Source organism: Vespula vulgaris, chromosome 1 (assembly GCF_905475345.1).
Source record: "Vespula vulgaris chromosome 1, iyVesVulg1.1, whole genome shotgun sequence".
In the NCBI taxonomy this organism is placed as follows: domain Eukaryota; kingdom Metazoa; phylum Arthropoda; class Insecta; order Hymenoptera; family Vespidae; genus Vespula; species Vespula vulgaris.
The window spans coordinates 7,139,115-7,163,432 of NC_066586.1; the positions used below are offsets into that span (position 1 = coordinate 7,139,115).

A 24,318-nucleotide genomic window follows, 5' to 3' on the forward strand; every position below is an offset into this window, starting at 1 on the left:
TAAAAAGGCTATTGATGAATAAAAAACAACGTCACTCGTAAATCCAACCATCCATTACGAAAATTACAAGGGTTCATTCTATCGATACGCAATTCATCGAATAATAACATTTACATCGTTATTTACAGGATTATTATACATTAGAAAGAAATAAAGAAGAAGGAAATAAAAACTTTTAACAAAGTCGTAATAATAATAATAATATGATTAGATAAAAATTAAAGAGATAGATACGTTCTTAAAATTAATTACACTACTTTGAATATAAAGGCGTAATATATTATAAAAAAAAAAACAGGAGAATTGGAAAATTCGCTCGATATTTTTGTGTTCCCTTTCGTACTTTCGCAAAAGAAAAAAAAACAAAAGATAAAACAAAATAATAAAAGATCACATTTGAATTATTGTTAATTAAGTTGGTTGTACGAAATATTTATATACCTTTCACCAGGATCCTTACGATACAAATTAATATATATTTTCGAGAATAACAAATATTATGCGTGTTAAGAGAAGAATAGGCCAAAGATCGCGTTCTTGATTGATGAAAATAAAAAATCTAATTCTTCATTTAAGAAATCTCTTATCAATTATCTTGCGATTCCCTATAAACTTGTACTCTTTTCGCATTATTACAATATTCCAATTAATCATATGTTTGTAGAATAATAATTATTAACACTTTAACGGCACATTCTCGCGAATCACCGGAATTTCTCACATAATCGCAACCGTTTTTCGCATAATCCTTCGTAGTCTAATTATAATATACTTATCGGGAGAGAAGCATTGAAGCCACCATCATTTAAATTTACCTTCATATAATCTTCATATAAACAAAAAACATCACTGTCCTAAAGTATGTTAACGAGTTATTGATCCATAATTACAGACAGGAGAAAAGCTGATTAATAGGTTTCCGATTTATAAGTACTGATATACAAACGATGCCAATATGGTATCCAGCCATCATCAAAATGTTAAAAGAAAAAAAAAAGGAAAAGAAATAAAAAAGAATAAGAAAAGGTTCGATGAAGCTTTCAGCTAAAGGAAGAAGGAGCAAATCAAGCTGTGTTATATCGATTATCACTATTTATCGCTAACTTTGTTGTCTTCGTAACCTCAGTAATATTTTCCAAATCGTGGACATCCCCTAAAATTTCTTCGATCAACTTGAAAATTTCAAACTGGTTACTCGCATTTTTTTTCTTCTTATTTAATTCATTAAAACCTTTCCTATTCGAAGTTTTCTTTCTCAACGATTAAAAAAAGATCGTACTCCATGATTTGGAAAGCTTCAGATACAGTCTACTTATTTACAATCGTAGTTATAAAAAGAGCTCACTTCACACGCTTGGAATCACTTTTCGTATCCTTTATTTGTTTGTTTGTTTGTTTGTTTACTTTTTCGTTTCGCTATTTATATACCGGCATATATAGCTTCAAGACTCTACCGATCTATTTTCGCTGAAAAAAAACAATGCGACATAGAAATTTGTTCCGCGTGAGTATGCGTGTCCTAACTGTATCTAACGATTGCTTCGCAATACCTCATTAATTAACTGGAAAAGTGTTAAAATAAATTAAACGCTATATATATATATATATATATATATATGTATATATATATATATATATATATATATAATCCGTGTATGTATAGTATATCATCGTAAAGGTACATACATACAACTTCCTCCTTCTAACGATATCGATACTGACATAAATGCAGCCGCAATGATGCAACGTTTTTCTTCGTTTTATTGTTACTCTCCATTTGTACAAGTTTCGACTTAAATCATTAATATGGAAAGAAAGAACGATAGAGGATAAAATCTTATTTGGCAGTTTAGCATCGTCGAATATTTTAATGAAACTGGTTCGACGCTTCGGAAACACATCATATTTCAATTGGGAAAATAATCTGTTCTTATTCTCGGCAAAAAAGATTGCTTCGAACGATACTGGCAATGTTTAGACGTTTCATCAATGTGAATTCTTCTGACTTCCTGTATAACTCACATTTGCAGAGCTTAAAAAGATTGACCTAGCTATATGTATATCGTGTGTATATGTATCATCCCTATGCGTATGTATCTATATGTGTGTATGTATATGTGTATTTATTATAAAGGAGGTGGCGAGGATGTAATTACGAAGATGATGCAGCTAATATTATATCATAACTGGTTTTTTGCTTTAGTTAACATTCGGTTGGGTATTGGCACAGAGTTGTACTAGCAGTATGGAAATATCTGCAGAAATTTCGCGTCGATGAAAGGCCCACGTTCGTTTATCGAAATGGCTAATGAATTTACTTAACCACGCGAATCGTGTTTAAAGATTCACCGACGCGTACGGCTCGTCCTCTCATTTACGCATTTTATAAATTAACCTACTTCGTAATAGGAATGTACATAAAAGGTGAGCAAATAGATTTTTACTTCGGACCATTTGTTCGTTACGATTTACATGCGAGGATGATATAAGTATAATTATAATCAAAGCTATCGAGAGACATTTGTTATTTTCAAATTGACTGCTCATTCATTAGGTCCCTAAGATTCGGTAAGATCGTAAATAATGGTCAACGAGTGACCGACCAGCTTAAAATCTAGACAGTCTTGGGACATGTGATTCGTTATGCCATTAATAGAATAAAATCGTACGGTGTGGCAGGATATAATCCATAGTTTCAATTCTGATTAAAAAGAAAAGATACTTGTCGCAATGTGAGAAGAAATGAAATTTGCGATCCTGTCGATCGTATCTTTTTCGTAAAGGATAATCTACATTGTTTGCTATGTTTATTAAAAAGAGTTCGCATAAACCCTGTGAGATATGTATCCAGCCCGTACTATTATTTGAATATTTCTCAGTCTTTTATTTCTATCGCAATCTGCGGCAGTTGGGTTAAACGTTAATTCGTTCTTACATCGTTACAAAAGCCAATGAACAAATGTATGTTCGCTTCTTTGCCGAGATTAGGGAAACAAAAATGATTTCTTTCTTTCTTTCGTTATTCTACCTTGTATCTTGAATAATTATACTGTTATAAAGAAATACGAAAAAAAATTCTTTCCTTTCGTCCAAACGTAGGCACTAATATTTTGCAACTTATACATACGTACGTGAATTCCGAAGTATCTTTCCACCGATCGGTGGCTTTAGAAAACGGAAGAGAAAGTGAGTACGGCAACCGAGCGCGGCGTCATCGGTAAAAAACAATATAAAAATACGATTATGTGTTTTAAAAGGACTCTTGCCTTTTCTACGTAATAATATTTAATTGTAACGTCGCAGACTTTTACGTTGATTATTGGATGACGAAGATTATTTGACCCTCTCTCTCTCTCTCTCTCTCTCTCTCTCTCTCTCTCTCTCTCTCTCTCTCTCTCTCTCTCCCTCTCTGTCTTTATCACTCTCCCTCATCTATGTATCTCTATCTCTATTTCGCCTTCTTTCTTTCGTCTTTGACGAATTTTCTTATCACGCGAGCATTACTACGTACGGAATCATTGCATTATTTTCAATCGTCCTCGCATAATTCCTCCAATACAAAATTACCATCGCCAGCTTCGTTAGTAAATATCTTATTCTCTAATAAACATTAAACTCTCATCAGGCTACTGTTTCTAAAGAATAAAATAATAAACAACGACTTTGAAATGATTGAAAAATTTACCTGATTTCATTTGATCCATTTAAATATTTCATTTCACTTCAATCACTTTCAAAAAATTGGAAAGTTATTGTTTATCGTTTTCATTCCAAACAGCTATTCCGTGATTCACAAAAGTCAGATAAATTTAACTTTTTTCTTACTAAAGCAACTATAATCACTCAACGTTCAACATTCTAGCTGATATTAAAAATAATTATAGATACTTAACAAAATTCTGTATGAATTAACATATCTTGATATTCTTGTATAATTCATTCTATGTTAATTTAATGTGATTTAAATAAGAAACCAATAATTCGCATAGTACGAAAAAATATTAAATGTTATACTTTACAAACAATTCCGTCGTAATGAAAGTGTTAATGTTCATTAGGAGACAAGATAATTACTAATAAAGCTAACCAATAACATACCATACGTCCATTCGATCTCACACTATTCTAAATTTATAAACTCCCGTTCGTAATGATTGCTTTTTGTCATACAATATACACAATATATCGCACAAATACCGAACAATGCTCGTTCTCGTGTTGATCGTCGTTCTGAACGCGAAAAAGAAAGGAAAGAAAAGAAGAAGAAGAAGAAGAAGAAGAGGGAGAGAGAAAAAAAAGAAACGAAAGAAAGATGCTGAGAAAATAGTAGAAAATTGTGCTCGTAAATAACAAGTACAACAATTTATAAGTTGTAACTCGTTAAGATGATAACATTTTTTCATCCCCTTCTTCTTTTTCTTTTTATCTTTCTTCCCTTTATCATTCCGTTAAAAAATTCCCGAAAATATAGATTCTCCAATGTATCATCTTTCTCTCTTTCTCCATCCTTTTTTTTATTTTTTCTTTTCTTTTCTTTTCTTTTTTTTTCTTTTTACTTTTTATTATTAGCGTCTCATTCACAATTTTTCATTTCTTTTTTTTTTTCTTCTTTCTTTCTTTCATACTCGCGCAAGCCACTCTCGCTACCACTAACTCACTTGCTCTCCTTCTTTCATACTACTTTACAGTTGCTCTTGAGCTTAGCACCCTTCAATTTCAGCCTTCCTGTGTTACAAAGGAAACACGTTTCGACATACTCGCGGGGTATACCGTTGCATGTCGCGATCAACTTGCGTTAATATTACGCAAAACTTACGTCTTAAGAAAAACATTTGGTTACATCTACATTAAAGACATTATAAGCGTGCGCGCGCGCGCACGCGCATATATACGTATATACGTATATTTAAGTCAATCAGTAAATATAACTGGTCGTAGATAAAAGGCCTTCCAATGTCAACGAAAACGCGATAAGGCTCCTCATATTATGCAATCGCGATTTATCAAATACATTTCTTTTTTGAGATAGTTTTGTTTCAATGTAAAACTTATCTTTTTGCGTCTCACTGATTTCACACGAGGAAACTTTACAACTACTTTAACGTTCGAAAATTTTTATCATAAATTGTAAATCAAGAAATATTTTCATGATCATGATTCTTGCTTGCATTCCTTCGAAAAAATCGATTCGATTTCGCAAAAAAAAAAAAAAAAACGTACATAGACTCGTTGAAAATAAGAAATATGAAAATTACCTGCACGTTTTGTTTACTTGTTTTCTTTTAATACCAGCATCCCGCTTGCATTGCCAAAAAAAAGAAATTTCTCTGCGTACATGTATTTCTCTTGTAACACACGTTATATGGTACATGCTCTCGGAAAGTTTGGTTTCTGCTCGCACTGTTAAAACATCGACGATAAGTTCAATTTGAAAAATGTGTGAAAAAAGTATTTGGAAATAGAAACACTGTCCGGAACATCGTAAAATAAATAAAGAAGTGTCCAATATCTAAAATATTCCGGTTCGTTCCTCAATATTCATAGATAGAACACATTCGACCAAATAAAAGTCAGTTTCATTATATTACCCTATTCTTATTCGAAATACCATTTGGTTAATCGACACTGCTCTCAAGTAATCGCTTACGCACACGTATGCGAACTAACATATAAACTTATAATTATCGATTAATATTAATCCATAAACGTCACTACGGAATAAATTTATGTAGTTTATCTTTATAGTATTATAATAAATATACAGCAGTAATGTAACGTAGATTATCTTTCGATTAACCAAAAGCTTTTTCCGAGTTTTCGATTGACTTTACCTTTGTCGTTGTGTTCTAACCAATGGAAGAAAAAATAATTATAATAATAATTAACGAGTTAGAAGATCTTCGACGATTTGTTTGAAAAATATTAACAAATCGTAAAAAAGAATTCACTACTTCTCGATTGAATTTCGAAAACAAAAAAAAAAGAAGAAATAAACTATATAAATAATACAATTTGTAAATCGTCTGGGTTTTAAAGATCCGTTCTATATTCTTCTGGAATATCTTGCATAATGGAATAAAGTTTATGCAAATGTTCTCATATATTCACGTATAGTTTACGATCGCATATCCTATATTTGCGAAGCATAACAACACTGACACTTTCGGAATGGTCCCTCCTAATCTTCTCGACACTTTATTTCAGATCCTCCATAGCGCCATAATTGGCCAGAGATTTTTTAATCCTGAGTGCGGTCAGTCTTGCCGCGGCATTATGGTACCAACATTCCTTCATCACTTTCGACATCACTTGTAGAGCCTTCAAAGAATTTTTTTAAAGATTCGCAAGTTCGATCGAAACGATATCAAGCGTACTATTAATTATTTTACATTGTTCGCTATGTAATCAAATACGTATTACACTAAGAAGCTAATCGACTAATATTTTAAAAACTTCAAGTACTTAAGAATAGAAGATAATTCTCGATAGTTTATTAAAATTTTCATACTAACCTCGATCGACTGCCATCGATTTGGTATGGAGGGCCTTTGTCTATCCGTACAGACGACCTTACGCATTTCCTCGATCGTAGGATCGGAAGGCACCAAATCGTAAAAGGGCAGTTGATAATCGTCGTGAATTCCACCAACGTTACAACGTCTTGCAATTTCCCAAAGAATCAAACCAAGAGCGTACACGTCTGCTCTTTTGAATGAATCGAAGTGATTCATATTTATCGTCTCTTCCAAGACCTAAAGTCAATGTAAACAACTCCAATGAATTGTTCTCTGATTACATTATTACGTATATACACACACAACGTGTTTATTACCTCAGGTGCCATGTAACGTTTAGTTCCAACCCTATTATTTAATTGAATATCAACGGTGTCCGTGATTACATCATGCCTAACAGCCAATCCAAGATCACCAATCGCACATGTACCATTCGTCTTAACGAGAATGTTCTTCGATTTGAGATCTCTATGAGCGATAGCTGGTTTACCTTGCGTACCAACAATTTCCATATGAAGATGTGCCAGACCAGTAGCGATCGACAAGGCCATTCTAATCATGCCGTTCGTATCTACGGTCGATCTATTCAGATAATCGAAAAGCGAACCTTTCTCGTGGTAATCCGTGATTAACCACAATTGCGTCCAGGTTCCGTTGTCTAAAAGCAAATATGAACAATGTGTGAGATACAATCGAGATCGATCGGTTTATTTCTTCATACATTTTTTATATTACATAATTAATTATCTCTAATTGTATTAAGTTTATTACTAGTATTATATTATAATTATACTTGTAATTATTAAATTTTTTGTAATATTGATTTAAACTATTTAGCAATGATAAAAGAATACCTTTGTTATCAGCAGCGATGAAACCAAGGATATTATCATGCCTCAGCATCACCGTCTGATAGATCTCTGCTTCTCGAAACCAAGATCTTTCCTCTCGCGAGCTAAAGATTTTAACGGCAACGTTTTCACCCCTCCAACGTCCACGCCAGACCTCACCGAAACGACCTTTTCCGATCGTCTCAACAAGCTGAATCTGGCGTGCTATACTCCGCTGTACCAGAAGTGGCAGACCTACTTGGGAGAGAAGGAACATTGGAAAAAGCATTCTAATCGATTTGATACACCTAAGTAGGATAACCGTCGAATATATTTATATAGGGTATCCCCGACCGTTTCGATGGTAAATTCTGTCCATGAAAATAATAAAAAAGTTTATATAAACGTATATTCTATTTATCATTTTCCAATTATAGCGAGTCTTATGGTGAAATAATCTTAGAGAAAGATGGAAGTAGTTGAATTAATTTCATCTACCTATTTCAATATCTGACGTTGAACCAATGGATTTTAGTAGAGTTATCTGAAATCCATAGCGTTAAGAGTGTTGAAATACTTTGCGAGATAATTGAACAAGGTTTGCAAAAAGTTAAACAATATCTGGACAAATGGAGGTAAGACAGGGTAAGACAGTCAAGAGTAAAACGTTTCCAGGATTGTGTTCAGATGCGAGGAGTTCATTTTAAACACTCCTTGTGAAGATAAGCAAATATAGTGCGTTGAAGAAGAAATTCGCTATAATTCGAAAACAAGGTCAAATAGGATATATGTTCACATAAGTTTTTTTTTTTTGTTTTCATGTATAGAATCTAATTTGTTTGTGTTGTTTGAGGCTCTTCCTCGAAGCTATAGAACACTGTACATGTCTATATATATGTATATATATATAAATTTCTTCAAATTAAAATGATATATATATATATATATATGACATCTACTTAGACAATTTAACTAAAAGAAAATACTAGATTATTATGTGTCTTATGTATCCATTTTTCAGAAACAAATTAAAAAGATAACTCGAAAGATACTCGATATTCAAACAATTTTTACATCTTAACATATATTTAATTTATTTCGACCTACCCGAACCACTGCCACTAGTCGTCATTTCCAACATATCCCTGATGGTGACACCTCCAAGGATTGGTCGATCCGGTGCCTCCAACGAATCATCTGGGAAATGTCTTGCAGGACTTCTCCTCGACATGTGTATGTGATAAATAACCATAACGATCACACAGATCGCGCATATAGGAAGTGCTATCGTCAAGGCCATTTTCCAAGTAACCCACGTCGCATCGTCCCCGTTCGACGACACTTTTGACAAGACGACAACGACTTTCCGTTATAGCGTATTTATTTATTGCTGAAGATCGCTCGTAGAGAAAAACGCTATTCTCGAACGGCAAAATCAAACATTCGTTGCTCATCGAAATTAGCGTTTCATCAACCACGTACGAAAAAAAAAAAAAGCAAGAAGAAAGGACAATGCACAAAAAAAGACTTTTCTCAGAAATTACTAATACAAGCTGAAAGTGCAAGCAAAATATCCACTTCATAGCCATCTTCCCCAACAATAATAGCATCCCATCAGCGAAACTACATATAGCCAAACATACATATTATCAATAACGAAAGTAAAGCAAAACACGGGATAGATGAAAAAGGAAAACGATCATATTCCCTCCGACTTATAACATCGACGTTCCCGTAGAAAAGATTGCTTTCTTTGCTGATAATTTCCTTGCGTCTGATTACGAAACCCTTCCTACCTGATAAATAATCCTTCGTGATACCTAGGAAAGAAGAGTCTCGTGCATTTCTAGGATACCTTTTTTTTTATTCCCCGTGCAAGGTAGGTATGAATTTGACAAATAAAAGAGATTGTCATTCCGATTAATATGACGTGTTTGTATGTATGTATATCTATATATGTATATGTGCATCTTCGTAACGCGATTGTAACTTCGAACTTACCTCGAAATCTTCGCCATCTTCCACCAAGACGTAGTTCCTTCACGCACGCGGATGCTGTTAATGTTATGTTACTCCATGGAAAAAAAAAAAAAAAAAAAAAAAAAAAAAAAAACACAAGGGTTAATGACAACAAGAACCATGTTAAGTGAAATACGGAGATCGCGACCCGACGAGCAAACGTGAGAACCATTTTGACGAATCCCGTTGTAGTAACCAGTAAAACCAATTTTCGAGACAAAATCTCAACTTAATCGATAGATCTTGTTTCGTTTCCCAATAGCATCGATAGACATAGATCTCCTAACACGAATGGAACAGTAAAACAATATATAATGATCCCCATCGAAATTAAGATGCAAAAAAACTGCAATGAATATGATGAGACAGACATATCATTGAAAAGCATATATGTATTGAAACACCTATTCTATAAGATGGATAATTACTGGAGTTATCTATCTTTTCCTTTAAAAAAGTACAAAGTGAGGGGGAATACAAGGAGGGCAAATTGTTGAAAATTTTCGAAATATATTATAGATCAAGATCCTGTGAAAACTGTGCCCTTTTAAAGAATTAAATTTGTTCAAGGACATACTCTTCGTTGTTACTGTCTTTTTGTATCTTACACGTGCATGTGCGCACGCGCGCGTTTGTGTATTTAGAATTAAATCGAAATTTCTTATCTTTTTAGTATTAAATCGGTTATCTCTTATCTTTACTTTTTGCATTCATCGCGATTCAATCGTTATTAAAATATTTTTTCAAGTCGGTACGTCTTATGAAATATTACGCGAAGAAAATATTTCTTGAAATCGATACGTTATCGAAATTTACGTTTCATTTTTACTTTATACCGATGAAAATCATCGACATTATAGATATATCAATAAGGAGCTAAATAAATTTATATTTATTTTTTATTGACTTGTCGAACTTTTACACTTTCGAATTCTGTAAAAAAAACGAATTCTACAAACAATACTTTTACTTAATTTTTATTTGACTTGATAAATTTGAAAAATGTTCTTCGACTCGTAGTTCTCTTCTTCAAACTTTATGAAAGGAAGCAAAGAGGATTGAAAAGAACGCTGAAAGTAAGATTGCGTAAGACGAAAAAGATATTTTTAATCCTGAATCGTCGATCGACAAACGTATGTTTCGACTCTAACTTCCGATACATCGACATTCTTTCTCGAGCCGTCATGAAATGATAAACACGAGTGTTCGACGAAAATAATTTACTTCAAATCGTTATCCCAAAAATCTGCCTCTCGTTGTAAAGCAGACAACAGAGAATATGAGAACGAAAAAGAAAGAAAAAAAGAGATTTACGGGTTGAAAAAGAAGAAAAGAATAAGAAAAAAGAAACTGTGAAAATATTAAGCGTTATCTTATCCGGCGGTAACACATATGAACACTGCGTTATCTCACCGGCATTTTTTCATCGTGAATAATAGATGTGAACGATACACAAGCCACCGGTCCAAGTCTCAGCAAATGTACATTGAAAATACATAATTGTTTTTTAGTTTTTAACTTGACTAATACCATCTTATTTCCATTTTGTATAAAAGCAAAAGTCAAACAGTTCTCTCTTTTTCTGTCTCTCTTTCTCTTTTCGTTCAATTTGTCTCTCGATCTAAAATTTATTCATTATTTTAACATAGCCATTATAATTAATAACAAAAAGACAGTAAGAATATCATAGAGCAAACAGAATGATCACACTATCTCGACTTATGCGAGACTACGAAAGAACATCAAAACTTTTCCGTTCTTTGATACTTTTCAAAACAGAAAATATAATTGAAAAAAAAAAAAAAAAAAGAAAAATATGCAGACTCTAAAAAGAGGTAAAAAAGATTCGTAGATGTCTCGTGCTTGATGAATCGTAAGCAATCTCTCGACTATCTTTCGTCTGGAAAGACCTCGTGTATTAGTCAACCGACACGGTGACACACAGAATGCATGTATACATGTGTATGTATGTATGTATATGTGGAATCAGCTAGGTGGAAGCAAGATATGAAGGAGAAACGAGAAACGAGCAAACGAGATATGGAGCGATGCTAATGAACGCCCAAAACGATCTTTCACATAAGCACCCAAGGTCGAAGGTAAAAAAGCCTGATTTTTTTTCTTTCTTCTTTTCTCTCTCTCTCTCTCTCTCTCTCTCTCTCTTATCGTCGTGCGTACTCTTTCCAAATATTGTATCTTAAGAAACTTGATCTCTCCAGGACTTGCCCCGACTTCCGAGAATTCGCGTAAATGTAAATTGCTTTGGCAACGAAAAAAGGAGAATATTGATTGGTTTGTTTAACGTATTCAGCACCAAGCGATAAATTTTGATAGATTTTCTACTACCCACGCTACTTGGACTATATTGTATTAAAAAGAAAAATAGAATACTGAATTAAATTATAGTACCAAAGTGAAGAAAAATATGATGGTAACATATTTATTTGCCTATCTCCCATCGGTAACCATCGCGGCGTAAACAGAAGAAAAATCGTATAACGAAAAGCTCAGTAATGGCTACCAGTGACCGTCATGGTGGTGAATATGTTAAACAACCGTGCATGTAAAGGGAAGAAATAAAAACTTGATAATATTATCGCGTTTATAATCTTGATACTCTTTTGAATGATAAATGATATCCGGTGAAAGATTCTAATTACCGTAATTCTAATTACCGTTTTACACTATAACTATCGTAATTAGAGACAAATTATTTTGAAAATTTATGACTAATTAATTATGTGAAAATTATCTCACGATATTGTGTATACATGTTTTTCTAATATAAAGAAAAAAAGTAGACGAAAAATAAAGCAATAAAAAAATAAAAATATAAATAGTAAATTTCGTTCATTAATCTTCTATAACGCAATTTTATGTTTCTAGCTAAATCTAAAAAATGTTATATAAAATGAAACTTATTCGATAACTTTTATACCAGTATAACTATACTGTACTATAATATATAATAAGTATAACTTATACTTGAGAAAAATGAACCTTCTATGATATGAACTAACAATTAATTTACTGACGAAATTAAATATAATTTAAAAGAAAAATAAATGAATGAATAAAAATTACAAATATATAAAGCGTGTAATTGAAAAGTTATATAGCGTTATAGAGTTAAGAAACGAAAAAGAAAAAAAGAAATTAATTCGAAAGAAAGACAGTTTGAGTTCAAATCAAACAGGTAAAACGAAAAAGAAGACGTGGGCTGTGTGAGAGAGAAAACGGTTTCACGAGGCGACATCGTCCTTGAAAAGGAAAGCACGCACGGCGATTCTCGTTGTACCTCCTTCGAGGTCGTTGTCGTTTCGAGAACGTGGAAACTTCAGTTCGTCAACAGGCAAAGTTAGCTCGCGATTGCAGAAGTCGGAGTGGTCGCAGCAAGCAACAACAGACTTGATACCGTCAGGATCATTCTGGGTGATGTTCGTTGTACACCAGACCGAGTACTCGGGCCCCGGGAAGAAGTACGTCTTATTGTAACACCTGAGAACAATGTTTCATTGACGAATATTTCCGCTTGTGAAGGACGTCTTTTCTCCTTTCGTTCTCGGTGTTTTCTGCACGATTAGCCGAGATATACATATATATATATACATATATACACATACATACATACATACATACATACATATATGTACATATATATATGAGAAGGAGATGGAAAGATTAAATGCAAGAAGAAAAAGATGCAACGTCACTACTCTCCGGTTCGACTTCTCTTTGATAAAAAGTTATCTGAAACGTTCCTTTTCTTTATCGCCACAAGAAATTTAAATAAAATATTCAAGGATATATTCTGTAAAAATTATTCCCATCTGGATGTAAAGAAGACATTAAAGAAAATATATTCGACATCTTCTTTTTTATTCAATGTATCTGAAACGTTCCTTTTTTTATGACCAAAGAAAATCTCGACAAGCTATCGAAGAAAATATTTTGTAAAAATTATTACCATCTTGATATAGTCATTATAAAAAAATAAAAAAAAATTGTTGGATATTTTGTCTACCATATTTGCGGTATTGATGTTCGGAATACATACATACGTACATATGTGTACATTTAAAGAAAATGAGTATAAAAATCGATGCTACTCATTTTAAATGCTAAGACTTCCATGATCCTTCGTGTCTGTAGTGTTTGTTTTTGTTTCTTTTTTTAAATTTGTTTGTTGGTTTTAACGAGAGGTCGAACCAAAAAGAACAAATCATGAAATATTTACACATGAGAAGATATTTCGAATGATGGATATATACGGGACACGTAGAGGTCACAGGTCAGGATGTCTATCGATCAGTGGAATACTGAAAATATATATAATATCATTAATTTGTATCCCTTCCTCGAAAATGTAAATATGTAACTGCGCGAAAATGTTACCTAAAATACGTTAAAGTGGTCAGCACCAAAGAAGCGTTCGAATACGTTAAAAGAAGTATTATATTTCTCGTTACGTCGTTATGGTCGTTCAAATATATACATCGATGAGTAATAGATAGCATAGAGGTGATAAGTGCTTAACGAATTAATTTGGTTAAGAATAGAGCATGCATAGTGGAAATAGAAAAAATTTTAAAAGTCATCGATGTAAGGAAACGACTATTTCTTTCTTTGTCTTTTTCAATGTAATAAAAAATGCGAAAAAGAAAAAATAAATAAATAAATAAATAAATAAACAAACAAAGTAAAGAAAACCATTCGCTTTACATCGATTTCTTACAAATCATAAATGTCTACTTAATATTTATCCCACATCTACCTACAAATTTGATCTCACTATTTTGTACTCCATATTGAAGAATTAGAATCGAAATATATATACACATATGTACATCTAATGCATTTTAAGAGAAAAAAGAAAAGAAAAAAGAAAAAAAAAGGAAAAGATGGAGTTGCCCGACAAAGAATAAAAAAAAGAAGGAGTGAAAGAAGAACGTATGTATGTACAAAAGTTGCGATATCCTTCTCGCACGTTGGACAGTTATCTGTAGCGGTGCAACGAAGATTTCGTTCGAGAAAAGTGCAAGAAGAAGAAGAAGAAGAAAAAGAAGAAGTAAAAGGAGAGGCAAGAGAAAAATAAATAAAGAGAAATGAAGAAAAAAGTTATCAAATAGAATAACATGCCATCGCTACTTTTTTCAATTACGTTCAGCTCGATACGTGTATATATTATATGTATATCTACGTACAATGTATGTACATATATACATACATAAGTTTGGTAACAACTATTACCAAATATGCTAGAGGTCTCTAAGTTTTACAGAGGCGAAGTGAAACAAGGCAGGAAATAGCTACCTCGAAGCAATCGGAACTTCCGTAGGTGGCAAGGTCTCCTTGTTCGCGTTAAAAATTTCAAAAAAAAAAAAAAAAGAAAGAAAAAAGAAAGAAGAAGAAGAGAAATTCAAAGGTCGATTCGTTCTGATAATAAATTTCTAAGAACCACTTCACTCTACTGTGGACTTGTGCGAACTGCGGAAGAAGTTATCACTCGTATAATTACATCAAATATTCTATATAATTTTTTCTTTTTTCTCAATAGGATCTATTTATATCTTATTCGATGATTCAAACTCGAACATTAATTAGCATATATATATATATATATATACTTTCTATTTAATTATTCTTTGAATAAGTCACTGTATGGAATAATGACTAAGTTCATAAAAAAATTCAAGGAAGATCGTGATTGTTCGCAACACACAGTTGCAAGCCACGACACAAAACGTCACAGTTCACTTATGCTATATGTACATATGTATGTACAGATTCGATCAGGTATTATGCAAAAGTAGTTACCGCGTGTAAATAGCAAATAGCAGCAGCATCGTTGTAGAATCTAAGAAAAGCACGTAAACGTTTGATACGGCAATAGATCTGCATACAAGTATGATATACTATATACAATACATACATAAAAGCGAAAGTGTGTCTTTTCGCTCGCGTTCGCGCAAGGACGATTGATTAGCGTTAGAATAGCACGAATTAGCGAATAGCTGGAGAGAGATAAATTAAAAAAAAAAAATGAGAAAAAAATAAATAAATAAAATCACAGCGAAAGCCCGTGCCACCTGCGGAATTTCCGTTATCTCCGGAGCTCTCGGTTGATCCTACCTTCTTTGTTGCGAGGGTGCAGCTGAGGTTTCAGATCCCGATTGCAAAAATCCTCTTTGCAGCACTCGATGACAAAGGTCGTATTTCGCGAGTCGCTCGTCATGCAGAAGATGAGCGGCTCGGGCTGCGACGACGACAGCTGTTTGTGCACGCACCTTCAAGCCGATTTTGCAAAAGTTTCAGACAAAACGGACCAACCAAAAAAAGAAGAGAGAACACTTGTTCTTGTTCTCGTTCTCGTTAGAGACGGAGCTACGTTGAAAATCGATAAATTCGATATTATACGCGACGTTGACAAACTGTTAAAACTTGTCTTTATTTTTGTTTTCTTTTTTTGTTTTTTTTTTTTTCATTTTTTCTAGATAATACTTGTTATTACCGACGAGAACGTTGAATTCGGTTTATTTCTTTTTTTGTTTTATTAACTCTCATCATGCTTTAGAAATGCATACAAACGCATACGCGACCGCAAGGAACGATGAAAAAGAGCGACATCGAGTTTATTAACTCCCCGTTTAGCTGGAAGATTATCGAAGTGTTGCTTCGCGATAACACTAAATTTTCTTTTTTTATATTCTAAAGACATCTCATGGCCAAAACACGCGTATGTAAGTCGCTCGCAGGTCGAGTCAATTCAACTGAACTCGCTAAGTACAAAAAGAAGAAAAACAAAACGCAGAGTTCGTCCAGGAAACACATGGATCAACGCAAACGAGGGTGGGTTGAATAAAAAAAAAAAAGAAAAAGAAAAAAAAATTAAAAAATTAAAAAAGGAAGAAATCAAAGGCAGAAGAACAATCGAAGAAAAGAAAAAAAGGTTGAAGAAAAATACCGTGCAACTCAACACTCCGTCGTATACATAAAATACGTTACGGTGGGGGTAGCCTGGTGCGTGTGGATTGGCTGTTCCTGAAATTCTCTCTTTCTCTTTTTCTCGCACTCTTTCTCTCTCTCTCTCTCTCTCTCTCTCTCTCTCTCTCTCTCTCTCTCTCTCTCTCTCTCTCTCCCTCTCTTTCTCTCTGTCGTTATTTTCGCATCACGCAATTTCTGTCACGGGCAAGGCAAAAAAAGTGAAAAAGGAAAATAGATAAAACAAAGAAAGGTATGGGGATAACACTGAACACAAACCAAAACGAGGTGTAAAGTGTAAGGTAGTTGCGTTAATTGGCACGGATCGTCATCGAATCACTTGACGATTTCTCTCGAAAAGGAGGAAAAAGAAGAAGAAGGAAGGAAAAGGCGAAAAAACGAACACGCTCCAGGAAGCTCTCAGAGGGCGATCTGTAAGAGCACACGATAATCACAGTGCAACTACTAAGACAAAAAGAATCGGTTAGTTAAAGATCTTTCTCTCTCTCTCTCTCCCCCTCTCTCTCTCTTTCTCTCAAAAAAAAAAAAAAAACAACCAAAGAAGAAAAATTACAAACACGGTAGTAAGTATTGGTTTATATAGCAAAAGAAAGAGCATTCTCTTACGGGCACGGACAAAAATTTGTATTAATTTTGATTTATATTTCTAATCAAATTGAACTATTATATTTATGTTCGCATTTGTTCGAATATATTCGCGTCATAAAATCATAGTTAATCATGATTTACGTGCAAAGAGTGGGTTTTGTTTTTCCAATGATCATTTTTTATTTTGGAATTTCCCGTTAAAAAAAAAAAAAAAGCGAGAAGATAAACGATATCAAAAAACTAGCCGGTTTGAACTTTTTTTAAAGCAAAAACGTACGTTTCCGTGAATCGTACAAATAAAATAAACGAGCACCGTAAGGAATGCACCTCATCTCGCTGGAAACTTTTGCCGTTGTGTTAACGCCTTTTACACCGTTAGTTCCATAGAGTTTTTACGTCTATATGTCTACGCATTTTTGTGTATGATGTATATATGTCTGTAACTATATGTGTTCATCGCATTCAAGCGCTAATCACGACCCGACAAAAAATTCGTCGAGACGAGTTCTCGGCGAGACGATAACGAAGAGGTGTAATTCGATGTGGTAAGAGTTAAAGAATTAAGAGAAAAATTGTTCTTATTTTTTTAGAAATTTTTTTAAAAGACGAAACTCCCTTTTAATCCGCGAAAACGCGACAACTTCGATCGATGACGATCTAATCACTCGTTAGTACGTGTCTTTGTGTGAGTACTTTGTCTCGTCGTAAATATCTATTTAATATATGGAATTATCGGCACACCAAAAAAAAAAAGAAAGGGAGGAAGAAGATGAAGGAGGCTGCACGTGATATTAATGAAAGCATCGTTTGGTCAAACCGCGGAGATTGAATACCTGGCCGTAATTCTGGCGAAGCGGAAGACAGTAAACCCGGATGTAAATTCCGGTTGCAGAAGTCTTTATCGCAGCAGTGTCGGGAACGATAGATGCCCGGCTTACCATTGCAGACACGTGGCTCTTCCGGTGGGAACCAACACCTTCGGTCGAGGCACCTTTCACAACATCACAATCTTACGTTTAGTACGAAAAATTGTGCACTTTTTGGCCACATCATCTTCGTTTCCTTACTAGAGCTAAATCGAAGAAACTCAAACGACAAAGTGTTTGTCCCTTTCCATAAACGATTTTCGATCGAACGAATGACGAGTAGGAGGCATCTATGTGCATACGACGATATCTTGCACTAAATTATTTTACACGAGACCGACGAATCATATTGGATGAACGCGAAATCGACTCTCGCTCGTTCTTCGCGTCTCGACCAATCAAATAATCTCGGTCGCGTTATTTTCGATTCGATCCAGACCGAGTTATTCGTCTGGCGCATTAAATATTTAGCCAGCGTCCACGCGTCTGCTAGCTCGTAGTGACGCTACGAGTTTGCTTGACGTCTATAAAGCTCTCATCGACGTGTCCTGTGTCTGCGTTTGCGATTGAAGTGGATCGATAAACGATTCGACGATGATACCTTCGAACTATAAACAACCCTAACTAACTTTCCGATCGACTTTGCAATTTTCATTGGCATCTCTCTAGTTGACTTCATTTAATCATGAAAACTCGCGGACTTTTACGTGTGTCCATCATATCGATACGAGGTAACAATAAAACGATAAAGAGAGAAGAGACTTTTCATTTGCAGAGTCGGAGGCCGAGTTTGTCTTGCACTCGACGACCGCGGTGTTATCTTTTGACTTTCGACCTCCCGTGCTTTCGATCGCTACATTCGCTTTTTTATTTTCTTTCTCTCCCTCTTTTTACGACTTTCCCTTCCTTCTTATCCTTCCTTCGTTCCTTTTTTTCCTTTTCTCACTTTTCCGACAAATTTCTGATCGAATTCGACTCGTGAGCCTTTTGATTAATATTACAAGTATTATAATATCAATTATATATACATACATATATATATATATATAAAAGAGTATCCTCGAAAATATACAAAAATCAAATGAGTCAAATAAGTAGCCACAAAGTTTAATGATTCGAGAACGATTCTGGAAGATCAACGAAGTAGATGAGAAAAATATCACTCGTGGCTACCCCCAACATGCTATTAAAAAAAAATAAAGAAAGAACGGAAAATAATGTCGAATACCTTTCCCTTCGAACATCTTAAAACTATGAAAAGAAAACGAAGAAGCGGACGGACGATTTCGCGATGGCCGATGAAAGTCGATGAAAATTCGACGCGGGACGTTACCATCGCGACGAGCGGCGGACAACAACGATAATTCGTATCCATCGAAGCGTACTTCGACTAACACCGAAACAGTCGCTAATCGTGCCTCGTGCCTTGGCGACTAGCCCGAAAAGGAAGCTAAAATGTTCCTAAAAAGCCTCAACTTGACGGGGAAATCGATCGTAACGAGCCCTTTTACTATATACTCGCTATGTACGTATATACATATATACGTATATATGTATATATATTCGTATTCAACGATCGATCATAGAAAAATACAAAAAATCACGTGCCACGATACCCTAAAAGAAAAATTGACGATCATGATAATAATCATTGCTTTTGTAATTTTTCAAGGCACTTTTTTTACACGACGATAATTGGTCATTAAATGAGAAATTTTGTTTAAACGCGCGGAGGGATTGCACGAGAAATTTGAAAGACTTAGGCACGGTATACCGCGTATGCGCCACGAGTATTGACGATCGATAAACATACGTTTGTACCATCGAAGTGCAACGTATCCGTTGACATCTGTATTGATGTGCGAGAAATAAGAGGATGGAGAGAAAAAAAATCCATATGCTGATGCGTTACCTCCTGGCATACGTGACGACATCATTCTCCAAGCTCGTACTGGCAAAACAATAGCCATCGGTTTCACACGTGTGATTAGTATCCGTGCAAATATCGCAGTAGCACTTCAATAATCCTGAAATAGAGAAAAATTTAATGACGTTTTAATTTCAGATTAGTATTTTATTATAAACTATTTGAATAATCAACGCTACTCCAAAACAGTTTTATAAGAAAGAAGCCAAATCAGTACACGTTGAATAAATCTTTTTACAAGATTATAACTCTATGTTCCATTATAATATTGATTACTAGTTTCCAAACAGAAAATAAAGCTAATAAAATATAATCCAATAGATCGATGCTTATCTCCTAAATACTTAGTAAATCGTTTTATATAAACTAATTATCCTAGTTTTGTTCTTAGAAAATATCCTCGAAAAGATTGAAACGTGACTCGACTGTCTCTGCTAATAAAACTCCAAAGAGAGAGATAGAAAGAGAGACAGACAGAGAGATATATAGAGAAAGAGAGAAAGAGAGATTATACGACGCGTTACTCTCTCCACTCTGCATTTTCTCTACGGTTATCTTCAACGAAAAATTGATAACGAAGGAAAACAAAGATCAGAATTCGTCGAGTTTGGTAGATCTTTCAACAGAGATAATTGAAACTGTTATATCGTAGTTGGACAAGTTGGACTCGAGGAAACGAGTTTAATTCGAGTGATTAGCGCACAGTGCGCGTTGAACGAAGCAAACGAGAGAACGCGAACGGTCCCTGTTGCGTGAGCGCACGCGCGCATACGTACACGTATATACAAATGCACGAGAGAACACATATACAAAGAGAAAGAGAGAGAGAGAAAAAGAAAAAGAGGGATACACATATGTTCTGTGGGATCCAAGAGTATACCTGGACTCAACGCATACCAGCGACTCTCCATAAAACAATTTTTTGCGCACCCACGAGATCCGCTACGAGACCTTCTTCCGCGTACGGAATTCAAAGAAAGAAATCGTCCGAATGGCTCTCCCTCTTTCGTTGAAAGCCGAAAACCGCTAAGGCTTGGAAATGAAACTGGATTCTACCTTACAAATGTTTCTATTAATTATTGAAAAACTTTTCGATAGTTATCGCTTAATCGTTAAAGTCGAGCGAGTGTCATAAAAACTTTAATACTTTTGTAAACACAAGAAATGACTCACCTTAAATTCTCTATTCGCAAATTTGACATACCTACATACATACATACATATATATATATATATATATATATATATATATATTTCTCTTTCTCTCTATCTCTCAGCTTAACAGCAATAACACAATAAGATCGAAAGATAAGGATATTAATAAAACGAAATCATTACGATATTGAATTTTCAATCTGTTCGTAAGTGTATATGTCCTAGTAAAATCAATTTACACGGTGAATAATTATATCGGTTATTAGAGAAATATACTATGTATGTATTTACTAACGTACATACATAGTTTCAAATTGATCTTGTTAGGGGAATGTCTTCCCTTCGTTAGCTTTGATGCAAGAAGAAGAAAAGAAGCATCCGAGCACTTTCGTCAATCGTTCGCATTTATGGCGATAATGCGAAGCCACTCCGAGAGACTACGAGAAAAGAAAAGAAGCCATCGTAATAATATACGATTGCTTATAAAGTATAAACACGAAGCAATGATTTGAATACGGGGAAGAAAAGAGGAAGTCCGTTCGAAACGAAGTACGCTTTTCATTAAAAATTATAAATCTTCCTTGACACATTTTTTTCTGTTTTCCTGTTTTCCCTTTTTTTTCTCTCTTTTTTTTTCCTTTTTTTTTCTTTAAACAACAAAACACGAACATCGCGTTTACAAATCGACTACGTAACAATATCATGAATGAATGTATTACGAGAGAAACTAAGTGGTTTAACGTTCTTAAAACTTTGACCTACACAAGATATATCTTGAAATTAAAATGCTCTAACATTTTACATGATTACGGATTATCAAGAACGAAAAATAATTTAATGAACGAGAAGTAAAAAGAACGTATGGGTTTTAATGAAAATCGACTTTCATCGGTTATAAGTACGAACTGGCGAGAGTACCTATAATAAGATATGTCTCGTTAATAGAATCGTCTCGTCTCGTCTCTCTCTCTCTCTCTCTATTTCTCTCTCATTGGATAGAAGGATATCACATTAGATCGATCGATCGTTCGCAAGATATATTATTTGCTGAGAAAATTGCGTATCGACTATCGACGATTATCCGTCAAGACAGTGACTCGCTATCCATGCTTCGGTCTTGTCACGAAAACAAATACTATGTTATATTATTTATCAGAAACAAGTAAAAATGAAATACGAAGTTAGATCGCTTTCATAAACACCGTCGCTTATCTCGTCAATTACAAGAGACTTCGACGATAGTAAGAAACATTAGCAAAGAAGGACTACATTTTTTGCCCGAACGATTATCATGCTAATCGTTAGCATCAATTATCGGGAATACTTAATATAAAAAGAAGCGTAGAATGTAAAAAGCAAAGGTCGAATGGATCACGTTCAGCGATATTACATGTGTCCACATAATTTTTTTCGAGCGCATGTATATGTATCACATGTGTACGTATATGGACGAGGCATATATAAACATATATAAGTACGTAGCAGACGCAGAATCTTCGAACGGAAGAAATTGAATCGGCCATTCTCGGGCTCACCGACTCGTTGCTTACGCAACGTTACGCACTTTACATAGGTCGTAAAGGGAAAAGAGCGGGAAGGCGCGTGCGGTCGAACGCGCACGGTTCCGCGCCTTCCCTCTACGTCTGGCTCACGTACGTACATACGTACATATATACATCGTCATACGTACGTATACACACACACACACACACACACATCGTACATACATATCTCCAAACGACGTACGCACGTAAACGCGAGCAGAGGACATTGAGCACGTTACGCTACTCTACTTATCTACGTATTCTATACATACGATATATAATCATAGAAAAAGATACTAACCGTCCACTGGATAGGATGCGTAAAGTAAATAAAACAGCGCTAGTGCGAGAACACTCGCGGAACAACTTCCGCGTGCGCCTCTCATCTTCTTCCTCGCCCTCCTCCACCGTTTTTTCCTCCTCTTCCTCTTCCTCCACTTCCAACGGCGAAAAGAACGATTCCGAGGAAAAGAGGAATGAAATCCTCAATCGTAACGCCCACTAAGCTGCTCAATGGCAACGCTTTCCGCAGCTTTCCTGGCGGTCGCATTCGCGGCTCCTGCCAAACTGCACCGGCGACGACGACGACAGCAGCAGCGGTAACAACAACAACCACGGCTCGACATCGACGTCGAAGAACGCGACGACCTTGTCATCTTTCTATCGTCGAACGTTCGTCACCTTCTCCTCCCCCTTCTCCACCACTTCTTCTTCTTTTTCCAACAACGTTGATGGACCACGATAAATCCACGACGGACTGAAAAAGCCCACAAAAAATTTTCTCTCTCTCTCTCTCTCCTTTCGAACAAGTGCAAAGCACTGCACCGATTTCTTTCCCTTTAACTACCTCTCTCTCTCTCTCTCTCTCTCTTTCTTTTTTTCTTGCAATGCACACGGATCACATCGCGATTTTCGTACGCAGCATTACACCAGCAAATTATTCACTACCGGCACGGATGCGGCATCTTTCACCAACGGCGCGGAATTACTTCGAAGATCGTGCGAGCCCGCGCTCCCTCCGTTTCGTCCCAACTCCGCTCCTCTCTTACCCAACGAATCCTCTCTTCCACCACGACGATCCTCCTCCACTATTCTCTTTTCGATCCAGTTGAATCAAACGACGTCGATGCTCACCGACCAACTTCCTAGCAGTCGCCACACAACCGGCCCCGCCGCCATTTTACAACCATCCGCTGCTTCTTAGCTAGAAGCCCGGCCTATCGTCGCTCTTCCTCTCGTTCACTCACTCACTCTTTCTCTTTCTCTCTCTCTCTCTCTCTCTCTCTCTCTTCGTTCTTTTTGATCGAAGTCGAACGACCATCACACCGCAACTCGTTTTCTCTCTTTCTCTCTCTTTCACCCTCGCAAACTCCTCCTTCTCCACCTCCACCTCGATACTCTCCCCTCTGTCGCCGTCACTGTCGTTGTCCTCGTTACTACTATTCTTCTTCTCCTTCCTACGCGACACTCTATAATCTCCGACGAATTCTCGTTATTTCTATCGAACCCATCCGCATCGGAAATTTCGCTCCTCCGAAAGATTCTCGTCTTCGCCGTCGTCGTGTCGTCGCGTTGTCACGCCGATCACACGCACTTCTTCTTACACTTGCCACCACTCGCGCGATGCGCTATGACGATCACTCTGCTACGACTCGCGATTCGCTAATGTCGATGCTGCTGCCGCTCCACCACCATACCGCGCTCTATTCCTGCTCCCAGCGCACCTAGCGGCGCTCGATAGTACTACGTTCGCCAGTAAGCGACGTTACCGACGCACGAACTTCAAAAATTATCGGCTTATCTACTTCTTTTTTTTTTCACGAAACTATACGAGTACTTTTGAAGAAACAGGCGTAGAAAGAGTTAGTGAAT

General features: G+C 35.5%; 1 protein-coding gene across 6 annotated transcripts; it reads right to left on the bottom strand.

Moving 5' to 3' along the window:
- Positions 1–31: 31 nt before the first annotated feature.
- On the bottom strand, positions 32–24,082 carry LOC127062570 (TGF-beta receptor type-1). Of its 6 annotated transcripts, none has more exons than XM_050991054.1 (10): positions 22,748–24,082; positions 19,733–19,847; positions 17,788–17,945; positions 15,497–15,651; positions 12,663–12,862; positions 8,453–8,686; positions 7,370–7,600; positions 6,833–7,173; positions 6,513–6,752; positions 32–6,318 (listed from the first exon to the last, which is right to left on the bottom strand). In XM_050991054.1, exons 2-10 carry the CDS (start codon positions 19,788–19,790, stop codon positions 6,196–6,198), a joined length of 1,740 nt encoding a protein of 579 aa, XP_050847011.1. In that variant the 5' UTR covers positions 19,791–19,847; positions 22,748–24,082; the 3' UTR covers positions 32–6,195. The 6 variants fall into 6 exon arrangements, with proteins under 6 accessions (XP_050847011.1, XP_050847001.1, XP_050847028.1 ...); XM_050991044.1 differs by having other exon boundaries at positions 7,370–7,603; positions 22,748–24,081; XM_050991071.1 differs by lacking the exons at positions 12,663–12,862; positions 15,497–15,651 and having other exon boundaries at positions 1,737–6,318; positions 7,370–7,603; positions 22,748–24,078.
- Between the last annotated feature and the right edge of the window lie 236 nt (positions 24,083–24,318).